This window comes from Pocillopora damicornis, chromosome 9 (genome assembly GCF_964200805.1).
Source record: "Pocillopora damicornis chromosome 9, jaPocDami1.2, whole genome shotgun sequence".
NCBI classification, from domain to species: Eukaryota; Metazoa; Cnidaria; class Anthozoa; order Scleractinia; family Pocilloporidae; genus Pocillopora; species Pocillopora damicornis.
This window is the reverse complement of record NC_142678.1, coordinates 16,662,073-16,683,470: the sequence shown is the minus strand read 5'-3', so window position 1 is coordinate 16,683,470 and position 21,398 is coordinate 16,662,073. Positions and strand designations below refer to the sequence as shown.

The 21,398-nt window shown below is 41.8% G+C and overlaps 4 protein-coding genes and 2 long non-coding RNA genes across 7 annotated transcripts; 3 read left to right on the top strand and 3 right to left on the bottom strand.

The window, feature by feature from the left end:
- Positions 1 to 941: 941 nt before the first annotated feature.
- On the bottom strand, positions 942 to 3,779 carry LOC113672447 (cytochrome P450 3A24). The gene is made up of 3 exons (XM_089181284.1): positions 3,656 to 3,779; positions 2,916 to 3,489; positions 942 to 2,022 (listed from the first exon to the last, which is right to left on the bottom strand). Exons 2-3 carry the CDS (start codon positions 3,442 to 3,444, stop codon positions 1,040 to 1,042), a joined length of 1,512 nt encoding a protein of 503 aa, XP_089037410.1. The 5' UTR covers positions 3,445 to 3,489; positions 3,656 to 3,779; the 3' UTR covers positions 942 to 1,039.
- LOC149040403 (uncharacterized) lies at positions 3,311 to 5,066 on the top strand. 2 transcript variants are annotated; one of them, XR_016179487.1, is made up of 3 exons: positions 3,311 to 3,451; positions 3,544 to 3,707; positions 4,239 to 5,066. It is a non-coding gene; the product is annotated as an uncharacterized LOC149040403 (long non-coding RNA). The 2 variants fall into 2 exon arrangements; XR_016179486.1 differs by having other exon boundaries at positions 3,544 to 3,781.
- A 754-nt stretch (positions 5,067 to 5,820) lies between these two features.
- Positions 5,821 to 8,761, bottom strand: LOC113672432 (cytochrome P450 3A24). Its single transcript, XM_089181283.1, has 3 exons — positions 8,592 to 8,761; positions 7,852 to 8,425; positions 5,821 to 6,968 (listed from the first exon to the last, which is right to left on the bottom strand). Exons 2-3 carry the CDS (start codon positions 8,378 to 8,380, stop codon positions 5,986 to 5,988), a joined length of 1,512 nt encoding a protein of 503 aa, XP_089037409.1. The 5' UTR covers positions 8,381 to 8,425; positions 8,592 to 8,761; the 3' UTR covers positions 5,821 to 5,985.
- Positions 8,762 to 11,015: 2,254 nt separating this feature from the next.
- LOC113672435 (uncharacterized) lies at positions 11,016 to 12,585 on the bottom strand. The gene is made up of 2 exons (XR_016179485.1): positions 12,225 to 12,585; positions 11,016 to 11,669 (listed from the first exon to the last, which is right to left on the bottom strand). It is a non-coding gene; the product is annotated as an uncharacterized LOC113672435 (long non-coding RNA).
- Positions 11,669 to 14,806, top strand: LOC113672433 (cytochrome P450 3A24). Its single transcript, XM_027188713.2, has 2 exons — positions 11,669 to 12,721; positions 13,307 to 14,806. The coding sequence occupies exons 1-2, from the start codon at positions 12,205 to 12,207 to the stop codon at positions 14,281 to 14,283; spliced, it is 1,494 nt and encodes a 497-aa protein (XP_027044514.2). The 5' UTR covers positions 11,669 to 12,204; the 3' UTR covers positions 14,284 to 14,806.
- A 174-nt stretch (positions 14,807 to 14,980) lies between these two features.
- On the top strand, positions 14,981 to 21,037 carry LOC113672434 (SPARC). Its single transcript, XM_027188714.2, has 6 exons — positions 14,981 to 15,209; positions 16,277 to 16,307; positions 18,029 to 18,247; positions 19,103 to 19,272; positions 19,579 to 19,756; positions 20,872 to 21,037. Exons 1-6 carry the CDS (start codon positions 15,153 to 15,155, stop codon positions 20,901 to 20,903), a joined length of 687 nt encoding a protein of 228 aa, XP_027044515.1. The 5' UTR covers positions 14,981 to 15,152; the 3' UTR covers positions 20,904 to 21,037.
- The last annotated feature ends 361 nt before the right edge of the window (positions 21,038 to 21,398 follow it).

Sequence of the window (21,398 nt, the reverse complement as noted above, 5' to 3'; positions counted from 1 at the left end):
GCTGTTATGCAAATTAGTTGAAAATCAATTGAAACGTCAGATTTTTTCTCCAACTAAGAGTATTCTGTTGAGTTACCGCTTTCTTCGGAGAGTTATTAACAAATCATACGGATTTAAGTTATTTTGACTTTTTGATTTGGGCGTGTCACTGAATGTTATTGTGAGAGCTTTGTTCTGAGGCCAGAAAGCGCTCTGTCTGGTTTCTCTCTAAGACACTTTAAATCATTTTATTTGCATATGCGCCGACGTTCAAACGCCACGTTGCTTCTCTCAGGGAAAAATCGAGGCTGTGGAAACTACTCACCGGAGGCTCGATTCGTTTTGCTAAAATAGTTCGAAATTATAGGCAAATAATTTTGCAACTTACCTCGTAGTTTTCTATTTAAGGGCAGTTAGCAATTAATCATTTCTATGGAAGCCAAGTTGATGCCTCAGAAGTAATAGTCGCCTAACTTCTCGATTGTTCCCCACCTTCACTGGGTCACAGCACTCACAAAAGGGAAATGATAAGCCACCCTTACAGCATTTATGCCAGTGCTGGACTAAGTTAAAAAAAAAGTCAATCTGGTTCAGTCCTCTTGTCATCTTGCAAAACAGAGAAAACGGAGTGCAAAAGGTTGTTTTTTTTTAACTTTATTTCATTTGCTTATTTCGTTCGAGTGTTATTTTCATCCATGAGACGACATAACATTAATTAACAGTTCTCCGTGAGTTGTTTCCTCGCCATATGCCAGAGTGTTGCTTACTACACTAGCTGATTCTTGTTTCAAGTTCTCGAGTCCATAATCTTTTTAATTGTGTATCATAGCTTCGTCGTTAGCATGGTTAGAGCAATTTTCAATTCGAGGTCGAAAGTGATTCGGAGTTGCTTTATTTTCTCTTAATTTTGCTCTGCAATCGATAAGCGCTCAAAGTGCTCTAACGTATAATCCATGAAGAGATAAATCAACCAAAGGCGCATCTATGTAATAAACATTTTCAGTGGAATTATTTGTGTATACAAGAACTTCTAATAGGTGTTCAAGACCGCTGCTCACTCTCAAATTACGGACTCCACCCTAACACGCACACCATCTTTTGCTGACAAAGTAGCACCAGCATGTATGACTAAAGGAACTCGTGTCTCGGGTGACTGCACAAACTTGTATTTCACCAGAATCCTGACCAGGGCAACCTTGATTTCCAACAGAGCAAACCTCATTCCGATGCAGTTCCTTGGCCCTGCACCGAATGGTATGAACTGGAAGGCATGGCGTGCATCTTTGGATGGTCCACGGAACCTCTCCGGATCAAACTTTTCCGGCTCCTCCCAGGCATCTGGATCACGATGTATGGCGTATATTGGAATGATTATCTCCGTTCCAGCAGGAATGTGGATGCCATTGAGGTCATAATCTTCAGAACATTCTCTGTTGATTTGGGCAGCTGGCGGACATAATCGTTGCGCCTCTTTGATGACGCAGTCGAGGAACTCGATATTCTGGGCGACATCGTACAAAGGTTTCTTAGCGTTAGACTCGAGGGCCTCGCTAATCTCTTTCCTCAGCTTGTCTTGTACATCTGGGTTTACAGCCAGGAAATACAGGGTAAATGCCAACGTGTTGCTCGACGTTTCATATCCAGCTAATAGGAAGACAATAGATTGTGCTACAATCTCTTCATCAGAAAGCCTGCTGACACCTTCGACCGTGGTTTCATCATTAGCATTCATCATGAGTTGAAGCAGGTCTTTTCGCACACTGAGCCCCTGCTGGCGACGGGACTTGATGATCTCTTTGACAACGCCTTTAAAATAATTCGTTTTAATTCCTGAAAGCCGCATTAACAGCCTAACTAAATAGTTGCCAAATGGAAGGCGAGCCATCTGTCGAACAGTGTTTGGAACTTTAAAGATCGCTTTCGCTCTCTCCAGCATTTCGGTGTTCTCACCCAGTTGAATCTTTGCGTCCACGCCAAAGGCAGTCGACAAAATGACTTCGAGCGTCAGCTTACTAAACCAGTCAAGCATGTTTACAGTCTCACCTGTTCATAAAATTCATAAAGAAAAAGGAAAATGTGAGTAAGAGTGCTTTTCACGCGTATCTTATGGCTAGAGAGTATCGAGTGTTGAAGCCGAATTTCTCAACACCAAATCATCCGAAAAGTAAGTATGGTTTGCAGGCTAAACGTAATCTAGAGTAAGAAAATAACAATTCGCAGGACGATGGAATGAGAAAAAGTGCAAAAAAAATGTTTAACAGGATCAAATCGTCTAACAGGAAGCTGAATGCGACCAGTTCAATCCGAAAAGTGCAACGCCCTAGCTTGGAATGTCAGAGTTATATTAGTAGTCTCCTCTATTGACTTTGGCTGTAAACATCTCGCTCAGGGCGATAGTAGTAAGATATGACGCAATCCTTGACCAGTCAGAGCGCGCACATCTTTGTAACCACCCGAGCAAGTACACCAAAAGAGAAAACTTTGTCCAAAAAGAAAGTTTCACCGAATAGCTCCAAAGTGATTACCGGAGCATGAGGACCAATGTCATTCGAATGTCCTGGAAAAGGAGCCTAGGCGCGATGCTTGCAGTGTATGATGGGTAATAAACTTTTTAAACGGCTAACGCTGTTGAAGTTTTCTGGGCCTTATCAGTTGCAGACCGACAATTATTTTAAGATGACTTTCGATGCAATAATAAAATATGCTTTCTACAGTGAGATGACGTTTCGCAGTGATAAGGATTGCGTGACTAGCTTTCGTGACGTTAGGCCAGGCTTTGACGAATCTATTTGCTATCAAACAATATCGTAATCTCCTACCGTTTGTCGTTTCTTAAGATATTCGATTTTTGCGAATAGTTCCAGATTTTTTCTCAGTTAAACAGTTCATAATTTAGGAGAATTACAGTACAATTTCTGCAATACTCCATCTCTCACCTGAATCAGCAATTTTATCAAGTTTTTCCATTAGCGTATTACACGAAGTCTCGATTAGTGGCACCATCAATTTCATCTTCCCAGCACTAAATGTAGGAGTCAGGGTGTTACGGATTCTCTTCCATGTGTCATCTCTTGCATTGAAAACGTTTCTGCTGAAATCAGGAGTCGGCTTCATAAATTGAAAACGATTGCGAAAGTTTGGAAAATCCTTGATCATAATCTGTTTTAGTAACTCCGGATCTGCAACGACCAGTGAAGGTTTTTCGCCCAAACAGATGGCGTATACTTTGCCGTACCGTTTCATGTAGTCAACGTGCATGAGTTGTATTCCCTCGTATTTTCTCGCTTCGAGAAAGTTGCCGATAAACGGAAGAGGCTTGGGACCAGGAACATTTAGCTTCTTGAGGTTTGCAAAGCCACGCGTTCCATACCAATAAAGAAACAAAACTACAAGGAGCAAAATAGAGACGATGCTGGCAGGATGAGCAAATTCCTCCATTGGAAGAACTTGTTGAAGGACGTTCATCGTTCAGGTTCTCTTTGTGTTGAATGTTGCAGCGTTTTAGTGAGTCTAGAGTAAGAGAAGGGGAACTCGGCTAAATCTGTATTGTTCCTTTGTTTACAGAAATAGTCGACATCACGAACACTGAATTTCACATCATTGCAGTCACGCCACAGTTCATTTGCAGTAAATAAAAAGGAATCAAGGTCTCTAGCTGGTAATAGCTTCAACTCACCTCGTATTGCTGCGACGACCAGAAACCGATTTGCGTGCACTGGAGCAACTAAGTGAGTTACAACTACAATAGCCTTTGAAATCGCAATTTATGTAAATTGACCGTATCGAATTGCCCAATGATAAGGTGAGTCTGCGGAGTCAGTCTGCATGATTTGTTTTGAGAAACGAACATCCTATTGTTTCTTATATCTGACCTCGTTATCGGGTTGAAAGGGGTCATCGATATTTGTTATCAGTAGCATTGCTATTTCTGTTTGGGATACAAGAGTAACGCTGCATGAATGACACTGCGAAAATTACGGAGAAGGCATTTGGTTTTTTCCTGTTTAAAATTGGGAACACTGTAATTTTCTGGGCGGTTACTATTTGCGTCAAAGAGCATAAAAGAGAAGAGAAAAGAGCACAAAGAAACGCATGATCTATAATCTTTCCAATGAAATTTGTCACACTGTCATGTCAGATATAATAGTCACTTACGCTTGTGCAGCGTTTTTCACCGTTTCATACCGCACATAAACTTCATTCGCAGCTTAGCAGAATATTGTTAAACAGATTGATCTGATTTTCGCATTAAATTGCAGGTTGAATGAAAAGAATAGAAAGAATCGATCGACGTAAGTGTGAGTGAGGTTCCTCATTAACATTTGAATATGACGTCGTCTGCAAGGTACGAAGTGGTACCTTATCATCTGGATCGTCAAGAGATCTATTAAGAGTGCAGATTAAGGCCTGTGGAAAAATTTAAACAGAAACTGTCCCTTCTACCTTCTTTCTTCACTACAACTTGTAACACGGTGGATCTGGCTAAAACTTGGTCGCAAAAAGGGGTAATGATTCGTACTTAAAGTACCTCGCCCCGAGATTTTGCCATTTACCACAAATTCTACCAGCTCTGTCGACCAAGCGAGACATACCGCGTCACTGCATGTAACAAACACAATTAAAGTAAAAATGTATTTGATGAAATCATCTCCTAAAAGATCAGACTATATTGATATTGATTCAAATTCCTGTCAAGATTGTGATGGCCTGGGCTAAATTCGTGAGTTCACACACAAAATTGCTTCGCGACTGAAGGAACACTAGAAAGCGGTCGAACATAAACAGCCGTGCAAGCCTATGCTAGCTGAACAGTCTTTCCACTTTGGCCACTTCATTTCAGTAGGAATATTCCGAGATCCTATGCACAAGTGCTAATTGGCGTAGCTAATGACTTTTGAAATCTTGAGAGATAAATATTTGCAAGAATCCAGTCAATCGTGACGAAAACATTTATTCGTTAACTACTCTCTAAACTTATCGCTAATGCACGAGAGTTTTTAGCTCAAATTTTACATTTTTTTCAGCTGTTTGTCTACAGTATTCTCAGGGTTTGCGAGTATGTAAGAAATACAGTTAAGTCTTCATAGTTTCCCTTCGTAAGATGCCATCTTTAGTCGTAGTTGAACAACCCAATGACTCCAACATCTTCACAGCCGATAAGCTCAGCCGTGTCTCCGCGCGCGACGAGACATGGAAGCAGATCCGCGACATCCTGACGCCCTCGTTCAGCGCGAGAAAGATGAAATTAATTGTGCACGCCGTAGGATACACAGTGATTTAACGACTTTGAAAAGCATAAAATCCACTGCTCATGCTCAGAAATCTGCGCTACTGTGGATCATCAAAGAATATGGCTGGGGGGGGGGGGTGTGGGGGGGGGGTTTGTCAATTTTTGTTGAGTATGGGCCGCTGGTCTCTCAGAAGCCCCGTCCGATCATTATCTCCACTGTGGCCAATTTTAGAACCAATCTTAGTCACTTTTGATAGTGCGGTAACGTTTTAACCGTGAACCATCTCATAGTTTCGAAAAATATGCGACCCCATTTTAGTAACTCTACTGAAAAATCAACATCATTGTTGCCAATCTAGCCGTGAATTGCGTCCTCATCCAGTGGCATATCCTCATATCCTCCCCACTCCCGGAGATCATCCCAAAAGTCCTCTTTTCCCTCCAGCACGGCCCTAAGATAGCGTGACCTCTGACGACGTCACTATAGTGTGAAAGTAAGCTGCCACTATTGTAGCGCAGCCGAAGCAATTCAAAACCGCACCTAGCGGAAAGTGCATAGGTGGTCGGTTGTAAAGTTGAGATTTAAGACACTTTACAGGGGCGGAGCCAGCTTTTCGAATTGTGTGTTTTGTTTTTAATTTTTGTTTTAACATGTCCTTACTTATAATATATGAAGAGATAAATCAACAAAATGTATATTTATGTCATTAACATTTCAGTGGAATTATTTGTGTATACAAGAACTTCTAATAGGTGGTCAAGACTGCTGTTCACTCTCAAATTACGGACTCCACCCTAACACGCACACCATCTTTTGCTGACAAAGTAGCACCAGCATGTATGACTAAAGGAACTCGTGTCTCGGGTGACTGCACAAACTTGTATTTCACCAGAATCCTGACCAGGGCAACCTTGATTTCCAACAGAGCAAACCTCATTCCAATGCAGTTTCTTGGCCCTGCACCGAACGGTATGAACTGGAAGGCATGGCGAGTATCTTTGGATGGTCCACGGAACCTCTCCGGATCAAACTTTTCCGGCTCCTCCCAGGCATCTGGATCACGATGTATGGCGTATATTGGAATGATTATCTCCGTTCCAGCAGGAATGTGGATGCCATTGAGGTCATAATCTTCAGAACATTCTCTGTTGATTTGGGCAGCTGGCGGACATAATCGTTGCGCCTCTTTGATGACGCAGTCGAGGAACTCGATATTCTGGGCGACATCGTACAAAGGTTTCTTAGCGTTAGACTCGAGGGCCTCGCTAATCTCTTTCCTCAGCTTGTCTTGCACATCCGGGTTTACAGCCAGGAAATACAGGGTAAATGCCAACGTGTTGCTCGACGTTTCATATCCAGCTAATAGGAAGACAATAGATTGTGCTACAATCTCTTCATCAGAAAGCCTGCTGACACCTTCGACCGTGGTTTCATCATTAGCATTCATCATGAGTTGAAGCAGGTCTTTTCGCACACTGAGCCCCTGCTGGCGACGGGACTTGATGATCTCTCCGACAACGCCTTCAAAATAATTCGACTTAATTCCTGAAAGCCGCATTAACAGCCTAAGTAAATAGTTGCCAAACGGAAGGCGAGCCATCTGTCGAACAGTGTTTGGAACTTTAAAGATCGCTTTCGCTCTCTCCAGCATTTCGGTGTTCTCACCCAGTTGAATCTTTGCGTCCACGCCAAAGGCAGTCGACAAAATGACTTCGAGCGTCAGCTTACTAAACCAGTCAAGCATGTCTACAATCTTACCTGTTAAGAAAATTAAAAAAAAGGAAAAGTGAGTAAGAGTGCTTTTCACGCGTATCTTATGGCTAGAGAGTATCGAGTGCTGAAGCCGAATTTCTCAACACCAAATCATCCGAAAAGTAAGTATGGTTCGCAGGCTAAACGTAATCTAGAGTAAGAAAATAACAATTCGCAGGGCGACGGAATGAGAAAAAGTGCAAAAAAAGTGTTTAACAGGATCAAATTGTCTAACAGGAAGCTGAATGCGACCAGTTCAATCCGAAAAGTGCAACGCCCTAACTTGGAATGTCAGAGTTAATAGTCTCCTCTATTGACTTTGGCTGTAAACATCTCGCTCAGGGCGATAGTGGTAAGATATGACGCAATCCTTGACCAGTCAGAGCGCGCACATCTTTGTAACCACCCGAGCAAGTACACCAAAAGAGAAAACTTTGTCCAAAAAGAAAGTTTCACCGAATAGCTCCAAAGTGATTACCGGAGCATGAGGACCAATATCATTCGAATGTCCTGTAAAAGAAGCCTGGGCGCGTAGCTTACAGTGCATGATGGGTATTAACCTTTTTACACGGCTAACGCTGTTGAAGTTTCCTGGGCCTTATCAGTTGCAGACCGACAATTATTTTAAGATGACTTTCGATGCAATAATAACATATACTTTCTACGGTAAGATGACGTTTCGCAGTGATAAGGATTGCGTGACTAGCTTTCGTGACGTTAGGCCAGGCTTTGACGAATCTATTTGCTATCAAACAATATCGTAATCTCCTACCGTTTGGCGTTTCTTAAGATATTCGATTTTTGCGTATAATTCTAGATTTTGTCTCAGTTAAACAGTTCATAATTGAGGAGAATTACAGTACAATTTCTGCAATACTCCATCTCTCACCTGAATCAGCAATTTTATCAAGTTTTTCCATTAGCGTATTACACGAAGTCTCTATTAGTGGCACCATCAATTTCATCTTCCCAGCACTAAATGTAGGAGTCAGGGTGTTACGGATTCTCTTCCATGTGTCATCTCTTGCATTCAAAACGTTTCTGCTGAACGCAGGAGTCGGCTTCATAAATTGAAAACGATTGCGAAAGTTTGGAAAATCCTTGATCATAATCTGTTTTAGTAACTCCGGATCTGCAACAACTAGTGAAGGTTTTTCGCCCAAACAGATGGCGTATACTTTGCCGTACCGTTTCATGTAGTCAACGTGCATGAGTTGTATTCCCTCGTATTTTCTCGCTTCGAGAAAGTTGCCGATAAACGGAACAGGTTTAGGACCAGGAACGTTAAGCTTCTTGAGGTTTGCAAAGCCGCGCGTTCCATACCAATAAAGAAACAAAACTACAAGGAGTAAAATAGAGACGATGCTGGCAGGATGAGCGAGTTCCTCCATTGGAAGAATTTGGTGAAGGACGTTCATCGCTCAGGTTCTCTTTGTGTTGAATGTTGCAGCGTTTTAGTGAGTCTAGAATAAGAGAAGAGGAACTCAGCTAAATCTGTACTGTTCCTTTGTTTACAGAAATAGTCAACATCACGAACACTAAACTCCAATTTATTGCAGTCGAGCCCCTCTTCATTCGCAGTAAATAAAATTGAATCACGGTCTCTAGCTGGTGATAGCTTCAACTCACCTCGTATTCCTGCGACGACCAGAAACCGATGCACTGGGGTAACTAAGTGAATTACAATTACAATAACTTTTGAATAAGAATCGTTGCGAAATCGCAATTTATGTAAATTCACAGTGAAGTCAAATGGTCCAATGATAAGCTGAGTTGCGGAGTCAGTCTACGTGATTTGTTTATCCTATTGTTTCCTATATCTGATGTCGTCATCGGGGTCAAAAGGGGTCATCGATATTTATTACCAGTAGCGTTGCTATTTCTAATTTCGGAAACAAGAGTAACACTGCATGAATGACACTGCAAAAAATACGCATTTGATATTTTTCTTCTGTAAAATTGGGAACACCGTAATTTTGTGGGCGGTTACTATTTGCGTCAAAGAGAATAGAAGAGTGGAGCAAAGGGCACAAAGAGAAACGCATGATCTATAACCTGACTAATGAAATTTTATCACTGTATCATGTCAGATATAATAGTTACATTCGATTGTAAAGCGTTTTTCCCGTTTCATACCGCACATAAATTTCATTCGCAGCTCAGCACAATGTTGCTATACGGATTGATCTGATTTTCGCATTAAACACAGCAGGCATATTCACTGCAGGCTGAGTTAAAAGAAGAGAAAGAATGGATCGACGTAAGTGTGAATGACGTTCTTCGTTAATATTTGAATATGGCGTCGTCTTCAAGTTATGAAGGGATATCTTATCATCTGGATCGTCACGAGATCTAATAAAAGTGTAGATTTCTCTAAATGGGGCCTATAGAAAAATTGTAGCAGAAACTGTCCCTTCTACCTTGTAGCATGGTAAGAGGTGATACCTCTAGCTAAAACTTGGTTGCAGAAAAAGGTTAGGATTCGTACTTAAAGCACCTCGCCCTGAGATTTCGCCATTTACCACAAATACTACTAGCTCTGACGACCAAGCGAGACATACTGCGTCTCCACAACAAACACAATTTAAGTAAAAATGAATTTGATGAAATCATCTCCTAAAAGGTCAGACTATATTGATATTGATTCAATTCCCTATCGAGATGTGATGGCATGATCGAAATTGGTGAGTCCACACACAAAATTGCTTCTCGACTAAAGGAACACAAGAAAGCGGTGAAACATAAACAGCCGCGCAAGTCTATACTAGCTGAACATTCTTTCTTTGGCCTCTTCATTTCAGTAGGAATCTTCCGAGGTCTTAAACACAAGTGCTACTTGGCGTGGTTAATGACTTTAGGAATCCTGAGAGATAAATATTCGCAAGGATCCAATCAATCGTGAACAAAACATTTATTCGTTAACGACTATAAACTTATCGCTAAACAAGAGTTTTTAGCTCAAATTTTATATTTTTTTCTTCAGCCGTTTTTCGACAGCTTTCCCAGTGTTTGAAATACAGCAAGTCTTCATAGTTTCCCTTCGTAAGATACCATCTCTAGTCGCAGCAGATCAACCGAATGATTCCGACTTCTCCACAGCCGATAAGCTCAGCCGTGTTCTTCGCGCACGAAGAGACGTGGAAGCAGATCCACAACATCCTGACACCCTCGTTTAGTGAGAAAGATGTTCAGTGAGAAAGAAATTAATAATGCACGCTGTAGGATACGGCATGCCTTAACGATTTTGAAAAGCATAAAATCCACTGCTCATGCTCAGAAATCTGCCAATTTATCGTGCGCATCAGTGGATCATCGAAGAGTAGGGCGGGGTGGGGGGGGGGGGAGGGGGAGAGTTTTCTTCAATTTTTTGCTGAGTATGGGTCGCTGGCCACTCAGAAGCCCCGCCCGACCATAATCTTTAGTGTGGCCAATTTTAGAACCCATCTTAGTCACTTTTGACAGTGAGGTAACAACTTTTTTTCTAAAAATGTACGACCTCATTTTAGTAACTCTGTTAAAAAAAGAACATCATTGTAGCCAATCAAGCCGCGAAATGCGTCCTCGTCTAGTGGCACATCACCATTAGCCCCTAATGTCCCCCCTCCTGGGGATCATCTGAAAAGTCCTAAGATAGCGTGACCTATGAGGACGTTACTATTGTTTAAATTATGCTGCCGAAGCAATTCAAACCGCTCCTAACGGAATGTGCATAGGTTGTCTGTTGTAGAGTTGAGATTTAAGACACCCTCCAGGGGAGTAGTAGGTCCAAATTGCTTTTTTTGTTTATAATTTTTATTTTAACATGTCCAAGAGGTGTGTTATTAAAGTGGAGCGGGCGGAAAAAAATTGCACTACAGACGGTCTGACCTACGGGCCCTAAAGGCTGGATACAATCCTGGTTTTCTCTGTCATCTGCTTGGGCTCGCATGCCTACTTTCTATGGTTCATCACACAATTTTGAAGAGTGCGTGACGCGCCAAAATATCGTCTGCGTAGGAAGTTATAAATGTACGCTTTTACGAGCCCTTCTTGTTTTCTTCCTTTCCTTTCCCCCGCAATACAATTTCAGTGACAGTAATAATTTTCTCATAAAAATCTTCTCGTGGATTAGTGTAGATTTTCCTATCTGACCTGAATCAGCCACTTTATCAAGTTTTTCCACAAGCGTATCACACGAATTCACGATCAACGACACCACTAACTTCATCTTCCCAGCGCTGAATGTGGGTGTCAGCGTCCTACGGATTCCTTTCCAGGTCTCATCTCTTGCAGCTGCGATGCTTTTGCTGAATCGGAGGTGTTCGTTTCACAAACTGGAAATAATTGCGAAAGTTCGGAAAATCCTTGATCATAATTTGTTCAAGTAACTTCGGATCTGTTACAACTAGGGCAGGTTTTTCTCCCAGACAAATGGCGAAAACTTTACCGTACTTTTTAGTTTCATTTCGAGATACATGAGGTGCATTCCATTAAATTTCATTGTCTCAAAAAAGTTCTCAATAAATGGAAGAGGTTTAGGACCAGGAATATTACGCTTCTTAAGGTTTGCAAGGCCTTGCATTCCGTGCCAATGGAAAAACAACAATTCGGGGAAAGAGATCCCTGCGATGGCGGCAGGATGAGCGAGTTCCTCAGATCCAAGGGCCTCTCGTAGCACATCCATCGTTCAGGTTCCCTTGTTTTGAATATCGCAGCGTTTGAGTAAGCCTGGAGTAAGAGAAGAGAAGTTCAGTTCAATCTGTGTCATTGCTTCGTTTACAAAGAAAGCGGTGGTTTCTCACATTGAATTTTACTTCACTGCAGTCACGACACGGTTCATAAGCAAGTACATAAAAATATACCACTGTCTATGAATGGCAATAGTGTTAATTCTCCTTTATATCACTCAAATGACTAATAACTGGTTTGCCAGCCCTGTAAATTTGGAGAATACCTCTGTAAGTGTAACTTATCGTGTGAGGCAAGAGAAATCGACCAAGAAATGAAAATGTTCCAGTGCCGCGAGAACCCTGGGAATACGACGGGTTGTCACATAATTCAAGTTTATTCTGGCTAGAAAGGGACTCTTTTGGGTGAAAATGGATGTAAAATATCGGCGAGGGTTCGTTATTCAGACCGTAGCATCGTGTTTGACTCTTCTCTCCCGTGTGAAGATTTTTCAGGGTCATGCAAATTCTACCTATTGTCAACCAAGCGTGACGGCTCGCATTGCTAGTATAAACATTCCTCAGACAACTACGAAATGGGAATTACAAGCCAAACCTCCAGCATCTTGGATCCCTCCATCATCTTTTCCGTAGTGATTACGTTGTTGCTAATTACCTACTGGTATGGTACTCGCGCTTTCTCGGTTCTGAGTCGATTGAATGTCTCCGGTCCAAAACCTCTGCCGTTTGTCGGCAATTTACTCGAAGTTCGCAAATATGGAAGCGTTCACTTGATGATGTCGGAGTATGTACGAAAATACGGCAAAGTCTTCGCTGTTTCTCTCGGTATGAAGCCATCTTTAGTCGTAGCAGATCCTGAAATGCTGAAAACGATCATGGTCAAAGAGTTTTCTGTGTTTCACAACCGCATGCTTCCAACTCCTCCACCGCCTATGAATTCAGCCGTGTTCTCCGCGCGCGACGAGACGTGGAAGCGGATCCGCAACATCCTGACGCCCTCGTTCAGCGCGCGAAAGATGAAACTGATGGTGCCACTGATAGAGGAATCGTGTGACGTGCTGATGAAGAAACTAGAGGAAATAGCTGATACTGGCAAGTCATCATTATGTAAAATTTATAATTACATTAAAAAAATGCATTATGTTGAAGCTCGGACATCTCGAAGCAATTCACTTTCCCATGGAATTTTTTTTTTTATGTTTACTTGGCTGAGGGGGGAGGGGGTGGGAAAGTCTCTTCTCAGGTCCTGGCCTCCTGAATGTTGCCCTTTTGTTTATCTTTAGCCTCTGAGTAATATGTTCCCCCTTTACTTTACCGCTTTCCAAAGCGGGGGTGTCACAGGTCAAATGAATAGATGAGTAAGTTTGTTAGGAAATTGTGGTGTTGCGTCAGTGAAAGGTATTACAAAATAATTTGAGTTCATATAAATGTTAATCAGTCACCGTGAAAAGTTTCTAGAGCTGACGTTTCCAGCGTCATCCCCTTCTCAGAGCGAAGAGTTAAGGTGTTTGACGTAGTCGGGATGCTTGAGAGGCGAGGCTTTTGGTGATTCGGATTTCTCTGTCGTGCATCTTGGTTCTATTCTGCAAAGGTCCTCCCGCCAATGTTAACGTCGATGTAAATTGTTTAATCCATATTTTGTTTTCATTCATCTCATCTTGAAACCTCGCTTATCAGGTAAAACAGTGAACATCATGGACTGGTTCAGCATGCTGACACTGGAAATTATCATCTCTACTGCTTTTGGTATCCAAGCCAATGTACAAACTGATCCAGATGAAACACTCCTGACAAAAGCAAGGCAATCCTTTCGATTCCCCTTTATTCTGCGTATTATAGGCCGTATGCCTCTCATCAGGACAATCCTGCGATTGGTTATGCGTCTGAAAGGAGGGATGGGATATTTTGGAAATATTGCTTTGGAGATGATCCGTCAGCGGCGAAGAGAAGGCGGCACCAGCCGACAGGATCTGATGCAACTCATGTTGACCGCCCATGAAGAGTCCACACTACAGGGTGACAGCAAACTAACAGATGAGGAAATCGTCGCGCAGTGCGTGGCTTTTTTATTGGCTGGTCACGAGACCTCAATGATCACTCTTTCTACCATAGCATACCACTTGGCGTTAAATCCAGAAGTTCAAGAGCAGTTGCGCAAAGCTATTTTCCAGTTCACTGAGGAAAATCCTGAAGCTTCCCTTTACGAGATGTCCCATAGTATCGAGTACTTAGACTGCGTCATCAACGAAACTCAACGACTAAGTCCTCCAGCACATCAGCTGAACCGTGAGTGCGGCCAAGATTTCCAAATCAAGGGTATCTCAATTCCCAGAGGTACGGAGATTATTATTCCTTTCTATGCCCTTCATCATGATCCCGAGGCATGGCCGGACCCGGAGAGGTTTGACCCCGGAAGATTTCAAAGCCCCGCTAAAGATACCCGTCATCCCTACCAGTACCTTCCGTTCGGTGCTGGGCCCCGAAATTGCATTGGAATGAGGTTTGCCCTGATGGAAATAAAGATCACGATAGTGAAAATCCTGATGAAGTTCAAGTTTGAGCGGGCGCCCGAGACACAAGTTCCACTGGTTATGCACGCCGGTAACACTTTATCTCCTCGTGACGGGGTTCACCTAAGGATTGAGTCCATATAGAGACTTCTCTAGAAGTATTGCCACATTCCACCCGCAAGCCTTCCTTAGTTGGATATTTTAAAGCTTGCCTAAACACCCGCAAAACCGGTTTTACTCTTTACTGCAAGTCCTTCCCAACCTTCATTCTTTTCATACTCGCCCCGGACCTCTCATCCGCGCGTCTGAATAACCAACGCCAGGAGCCTATTACTTATGGGCTCCTGCCAACGCGAAGTTAAAGAATTATGGATTGCTTAACGATTTAAGATAAGAATATTTTTCCTTTTTGATAATTAGCTCAGTATAATAGCTGTTCGTGCTTGAAGGCAGAGCTCTGTTGGATCAAAAAAAAAAAAAATGAACGTCTCCCTCTGGCTTGGCGCTTAGGCCCGCGCACAGAGAGAACAAAGTCTGATGCGAAAGTGCGGGGAAAGCGCAAAATGTGACAGTCAAACTCGCCTGTCCATTTTCTTCGAACGTTTGACACACATGATAGACAATTTTGGCTAGTTTTTGTCTTTTTCTAAACTTTCCGTAAACATCACCACCCAGCGGAGCTTTGCCTTCCTTCATAATCGCCTCTTTGCTTGGTTATGTTGCGTGACGATGCAATACGTGACCTCTTTCGAAGACCGACCCGTCTCACGTCAACAGCGCTTTGCAGCTTGAATGCGTCATCTGTCATCCTTTTGGTTGATGACAGCTTTCTGACATGTCGAAAAGTATTATAGTATAGGACAGTGTAGAATTTCCCCAATATTCGAGGAGGCCTTCATTCCACTCAAGGTGACAAACACCGAACTTTGTCGCTAAAAGACTTAGTCTCGAGAGCAGAATTAGAACCTGGTGGCTTGAGAGAGAGATAAGGAAAGAAAAAAGCTTTCGTCAGGATGGGTGCCAGACTGTTGTGTTTTACTCTTGCTTGCGTATGCCTTCTTACAACGGCGGTGAGTAACTCTACGAATTCTTTTACCACCTCGTTGATTCGCCTTGTCTTCTCAGATGATTCTTAGAAACCAAGTATTATTATTATTATTATTAGAGACTAATAAGACGAAGTGTTTTTTTCAGGGACACTTTTGCTTTGTAACCAAACAGGTTCTAAATTCTATTTGTCGCTTTCACGCTTTCTGCTTGCAAAGTAAACAATCCGCCATTGATTTTTGATTGAATGTAAATATTTGCACATGGTATCAATAACTTACTGATCTTTATTTGTCTTCAATTTTGCTTGAGTTTTTTTACTGGAAAAACCATTTTACTATCCTTTTATTTCTATCTTGCTAAACTTCTCGTGTATCCCTCATCAACGAAATTTCAAACTGTATTAAAAGAGGAATGTGACTAAATCCATTATAATTTGGAAATAAATAAAAAATTCCGATGATGTCTTAGTTTCCTGACCTCTAGGAAAGATTATAAAAAACCCCCTTTCCGGTTTTCTGCCAAACGAAACACATACACTTCACTTTACAACTGCGATACATATTTCATTCCTAAAAAGTGTCATGTGGATGCAAAAAATGGTTTTTATCGATGGGAAAATTACCAAGAGTTCTGTCTCGGATTTCCTCTTGAGAGTAGATCCCCTAGGTTTTTAGCTTTGAAACTAATCCCACATATTCGGGGTTTGATCTTTGGAGAGGCTTCGCGGAGGCTTTTGTTAAAAATGATAATAAAAAAAAAACGCTGGAAAATCCATGAGATTAATAACAAAATACCAATTTTTAAGCCTTTCTTTGGAGATGATCAAAACTACATTTGGTTTTACATTACGGGAATGGAAAGACCCAAGAATGGATTTTGTTAAAGGAAGGTGAAAACAGTCTGTCAAGAGCGCGGTGTAAAAGGAAGAAAAAAGACCGTAGCTACCTGTGATAATTTAACTCTTAGCCAGATACGTTGTCATTGCGTCAATTATGTTACTTTTGTCATTGTTTGTTATTTTATTCCTGTTAACTTTCGATTACGCTTTATCTTTTTGTTCTTTTGCTTATCCGTTGACGAAACGAAGACCGCAGAACAGTCACCGGTCAAACCAAAGGGTAGGTATATTTGTGAGGAAAAGATAGCTTTTGTGATGTGTTCTTTTTATCTGCCATATTTACGATGCCAAAATTCTCTCTTTCAGCTGCTAACCGTTCAGCTCGCGTGATTTAATAAGTAATTCTTCCTACTTGCAATAATTCATTTCGCTACATATTAGTTCAGTGGGCGTTGTTCTTGTGGGATAAAATTACGAAATTGTGAGGATATATCAAATATTCTTGAATTTTGTTGGGATTTTAGGAAGGAAAGAAATCGAATTTACTGTGTCAAGCACGCCCATTCAGCTGCGCATAGCCTATTTGCGTGTTAGTTCAATGTGACAAAGTGCAGTGTACGAAACAAACTGATAATGTGTATGAGCAATTCAGTTCTCGGTTAAGATAAAAAGATAAACAAAACAAAAAAAGTACCATATTGTACACGTAGATTATGATTGTAATTGTTTTCTCTAGACGAAAGTTGATCTTCTTCAGCTGTCATTCACTCTTACATCTCTTCCAAGCAGCCCTTCATTTGCAGCCTTTTTTTCAATTGCTTAAGTGGTTTACATTACAGTCGCGGTTTTTTCTGGGGTCAAAGACGACGTGCAGAAGTACGCCAAACATCCAAACCCCGGTTGTTCGAAGAACATATAACGCTATCCACCGAATAACTCTCTGTCTGGTTTATAACACAGTACGTTTCGATGACACCTATCCACTGGATAGCGATTTATCCGTTTGATAGCATTATCCTCCCTTTGAACTGCTGAGCCCTCAACGCCTTTTGTGGTTTGTGCCCTCTTAGGAAATTTTTAATTTAGAGGAAATCCCCGGACTCTCATTTTTTTTTTTTGGTTCTGTAACTCAAAAGTGTCTTTGTTATAGACTATCAATTATTTTTAGTATTCGACTGATCCAAAGAATCTGGGAGGGACTCGAAGCCTTGGGAGTGCTCGTTTCGAATTATAAATGACAACCTTTCCTAAAGAAGGTCAATGTTGGCGTTGCTCAAGCATAATCTGACAACTGTAAAGGCCGCGTCTTAAAAAAAATTGTCTTAATGTCGCTGGTTTACGATACATTAGTCAGTCAGAAAGAATGTTAATTATTTTTTTTAGCCTCCCCTTGCTGCTGCGGCACAAGCGGCGAAGCCCTCAGATTCGAAACGGCGAACTAAGCGAGGTGTGAGAGGTCTGACGCGAGAAATGCCAAATCCCTCGCAGCAGATTCCTCGCAGACCTCTCTCTCGGGAACCTTCTCGCAGGCTTTCCATTGCTTCTGTTGGAACACAACGAATAACATGTATCACCCATCAACACAACATATTGATGCCGTCCATGGCTTCAGCTTGCATAGTTTAATCTAGCGCTAAAAGACTAGTCACTCTTTATCGCCGGGGGGGGGGGGGTAGGGTCGGATGACTTTGGTTATATCACGACAAAATTTACCTGACCCCCCTCATTTCTAGACAATTGGCATTCAATTTTGTATATTCCCATCTTCATACTCTATTGGTGGCGACTGAACCCCCCTCCCTTCCGTTCCCATGCAATTCTCAAAGTCCCCCCCCCCGTCATAAATAGTGATTGGTTCCTAATTTGTGTCAGAATTACCTTGTCAAAGATTTTGTTCGCTTTCCTAGTCGTTTTGAAGCTTTTGAGACACTAACTCCTTATATCCAAGCAATGGTCAACAGATTTCAATTTACACGAGTACCTTTTTTTTTTACCCCAAAGATCCTTGCCAAAGGGTTTTCTGCACTAAAGGACGTATGTGTGTTGTGAACGAGGATCGATCTACCACTTGTGTGTGTCCAGAATCTTGTCCTGAGGAGTATAATCCAGTCTGCAGTGTGTACCGAACGGAATTCAACAATAAGTGTGAACTGCACAAGTTTGCTTGTCGACTTGGCGTTATGGTTGGAATAGAACGACAGGGAAAGTGTGATGACGAAGGTTCGTTGTTGGAAAAATCAACCAGATATAGTGGCTATCAATACGTGACGAAATTGTCAAAAAAATAAGTTGCTCAACCCGTTGGCGGGCCTTAATAATTAGCGCAATAGGACGCGCATTCCTCCGCCCGCGGGAATATTAGAGAGGAGTCCCTTGAGTTGGGGAGAGGTTTTCTTGGGGTCTGGTCCTCATTATCAGTGCCACACCCTTTCCAGACCTCTTGCCTGGTCAAGACCTCACCCTGCTCGTAGGTCATTGGAAATTCTCGTGATATTCACAATTCTTATCGAAACTTAAAAGTTGCGGGAGGAAAAATCGAATATCCCAGTAAATAAATCATCACACCGAAAATTGAAAGAGCTTGTACTCAATTTGAACCCATGAACGTACACAGTACGCAGTGACCATTAGCGATTATGTCTTCTTGCGTTTCGAAACAGCATATCTGTCTTTAATTCATACCTCACCAGAATCCGTATAGGCAAATTCATATTCAGCCAAATGCATTGTACAACCTGAGGCCTTTTTGCTTCAAAAAACAACAAAGGTTATCAGATGTCCTTTTTAATCAGATGGGGATGTTGGTGACCAAAATGAACTGTTTCAATTCAAAAGAAGGCAGGAACTTCACCCTTGTTCTCCGATACGATGAAACGTTCCTTAGCGTTACATAGCGGTGATTTATTTCCTGAACAGTACCAAGGGAGAGCAAAGATAAAATATTCGGGACCGGGGCTGCACCCCGCCCCCTTTGCTCCGGTGGTGGTGGGGTTGGGGCTATTTCCGAGCCTATTTTTCCGTTTTCTTACCTGCTTGACTTTCTTTTTTCTTGATTAACTTTCTGGACATTTTAAGGAGACAAGTGGAAGTGGGGGCCGTGCTCAACCTCTAGTCTTCAGCAGTTCCATGATCGATATCTCGAATATCTAATGTTTGCACGAGAGAAGGAGTTGGATCCAGATTTCCCACTTGAGTCGAAGAGATTGGAATCGCTGACATATGAGGAACGGAAAGCAATTATAGAGGTAAATGGATATCACTCCCTTGCAAGATACCTGTCTTATTCATCTAACAGATATTTTCTAATCGCTCTCTAACAAACAGACTCTAATTAGCTGACACATGGGCCTAGCCGCGCTTGGTCACTGCGTCACGACTGCGAGCCAAGTATATTCCCTTTCAGTCCTCACACTAAGTCAAAAAGTTAATATTCTGGCACTACCCTCGCCATTAGGTATAGCCCTCATACGGGGATTTTTTTTCTATTTTTTTTTTTATCTAAAAGCGCACGCAAGATCATTTCGTAATCTCTCTTTTATTTTCTTTTGTAGTGGGAATTTTATGGTATGGACAAAAACCACAATGACATTCTCGACAAAGACGAAATCAAATTAATGATCGACCCGAACGAAGACTGCATGATCGGATTTATGAAGTCATGTGATTATGATCATAAACCGGGAATCAGCAGAAAGGAATGGAACGAATGCTTTCCGCCAATCAGTCCTGGTAAGTTGGTAACATACCAGTGGAAAAATCACGGGAAAAGCGAGTGACATATTAAGGAAAAGCGCTGTAAATGCGCGGGAAAAACGCGAGAGGGGCGTTAGGAAAAGTCAGCGGAAAGTGGCTTGAGAGAAACTACTGCGATATGCTTTGAATCATTATTAAGCATAGTAGACGGACTAAGACAACCTTTTAATTTTCGCTCGCTTACCTTTTCGTCCTTCACTATTGTCAAGTTGGCAGCGGGCTGTCGTCCTTCAGCGGATGCCAACCTCTGGAGATCTCAAATCTGGAGATTTTTTTTCGGACCAGCACCCCCCCTCCCCCCGACCGAGTTCGCCAATGCGACCCTTCCCCGGGAAATTAATTTTTTTAAATTTGGACCCCCTAACTCTCTTACCCCCCCCCCCCCCCCAAACGAGCAATTTCGCGGGAAAATGTGGATCTATCTGTCAAGGACCTCAATTGGTTGAATACTCATCCAATCAGACTCTCTCCTGTGTAGGAGTAACAAAGAAGAAACTCTCTTCTTTTTGTTTGCAACGAACAACGCGCATCACGCAAGAAATTGAAGCCAGAAACCATAATACAAGCACAAAAAGCGAGATGAAAAAGCGAGATGAAAAAGCGAGATAATTTTGGAATTTTGGAATATATGGAGCTTGAATCTTAGTTTTTTGTGGGCAACTGATCCAAACTTCTTTTTATCCGGGGGTTTTGGTCACCCGTACAGGAGAGCGGGAGATTGGCTCTGTATCCGGGAGAGTTGGCACATATACTATTGCTCGCCTGAAATATCGAGTAATTACTTACAAAATCGAAGATTATCGATTCGCAGCTTTGGTCCCAGGCTCTCTCTTGCCCCAGCCCCATTGAACGGGTAGTGAGAAGAGCGACCCTGGGAATGAGGTTAGCATTGCCATATCAAAACTAAAAACGTAATTATTTATTATTCAATAAATAAAAAATGAAAAAAAGTAAAATTGTGAGGTTCCCTTGGAAACGTATGAATAGGGAACATCTTTATTTTACCTTGGAAGCTGCATTTATACATTGACGTCTACCTGAAGTATCAATTAAAGTTTTTTTCGGTGTTCTTTGTTTCCTTGTCTTAACAGAAGTGAACCAAGACGCTATGGACTTCAAATGAAAGAAGCAACAAATGTCAGAAGGAGCCTTTAAAATACTTGATATCGTTTTTATTTCCTCAGATGTCAGTTCTAGTTCATTTGTAAAACCTCGTTATTCAAGAATGCTTTGATTAAAATTTTCCTTAACGCTTCATACAATTATTTCAATTTCTTCCTTCTGTAACTTTGGGAACCCTCAAAACCTGCCTGGAGTAGAAACGCATTTAAACTGAGTCCTCTATTAATTCATTTAAAAAAAACTGAAAATAAAAAAGAGCGAATCTAAACACCCCAGCCTTGTTTACACATAATCATTCAAACACACCCATTTGCTGATGAGAGCGCGCGCTATCCCAGTTACTTGAAAATAGAATGATAACATACGACTTGCTAACCTCGTGTTGTCGGTCTTCACTGTAAGTCGCAGATCAAGTTTTTTCTACCGAGGCTCCGATTTATGGCCCAAACGCAAAGCGTGCGGGCCATAAATCCGATAGGAAAAATGAGGTTTCGTA

Excerpts from the sequence above, each read along its gene's own strand:
- LOC113672434 (XM_027188714.2), top strand. The coding sequence starts at position 15,153 with ATGGGTGCCAGACTGTTGTGTTTTACTCTTGCTTGCGTATGCCTTCTT. Across the intron at positions 18,248-19,102 it reads GGGAAAGTGTGATGACGAAG|GAGACAAGTGGAAGTGGGGG; the intron begins GTTCGTTGTTGG and ends GGACATTTTAAG. Across the intron at positions 19,757-20,871 it reads CTTTCCGCCAATCAGTCCTG|AAGTGAACCAAGACGCTATG; the intron begins GTAAGTTGGTAA and ends TTGTCTTAACAG.
- LOC113672447 (XM_089181284.1), bottom strand. The coding sequence starts at position 3,444 with ATGAACGTCCTTCAACAAGTTCTTCCAATGGAGGAATTTGCTCATCCT. Across the intron at positions 2,023-2,915 it reads TGATAAAATTGCTGATTCAG|GTGAGACTGTAAACATGCTT; the intron begins GTGAGAGATGGA and ends TTTTATGAACAG.
- LOC113672433 (XM_027188713.2), top strand. The coding sequence starts at position 12,205 with ATGGGAATTACAAGCCAAACCTCCAGCATCTTGGATCCCTCCATCATC. Across the intron at positions 12,722-13,306 it reads AGAGGAAATAGCTGATACTG|GTAAAACAGTGAACATCATG; the intron begins GCAAGTCATCAT and ends CTCGCTTATCAG.
- LOC113672432 (XM_089181283.1), bottom strand. The coding sequence starts at position 8,380 with ATGAACGTCCTTCACCAAATTCTTCCAATGGAGGAACTCGCTCATCCT. Across the intron at positions 6,969-7,851 it reads TGATAAAATTGCTGATTCAG|GTAAGATTGTAGACATGCTT; the intron begins GTGAGAGATGGA and ends TTTTCTTAACAG.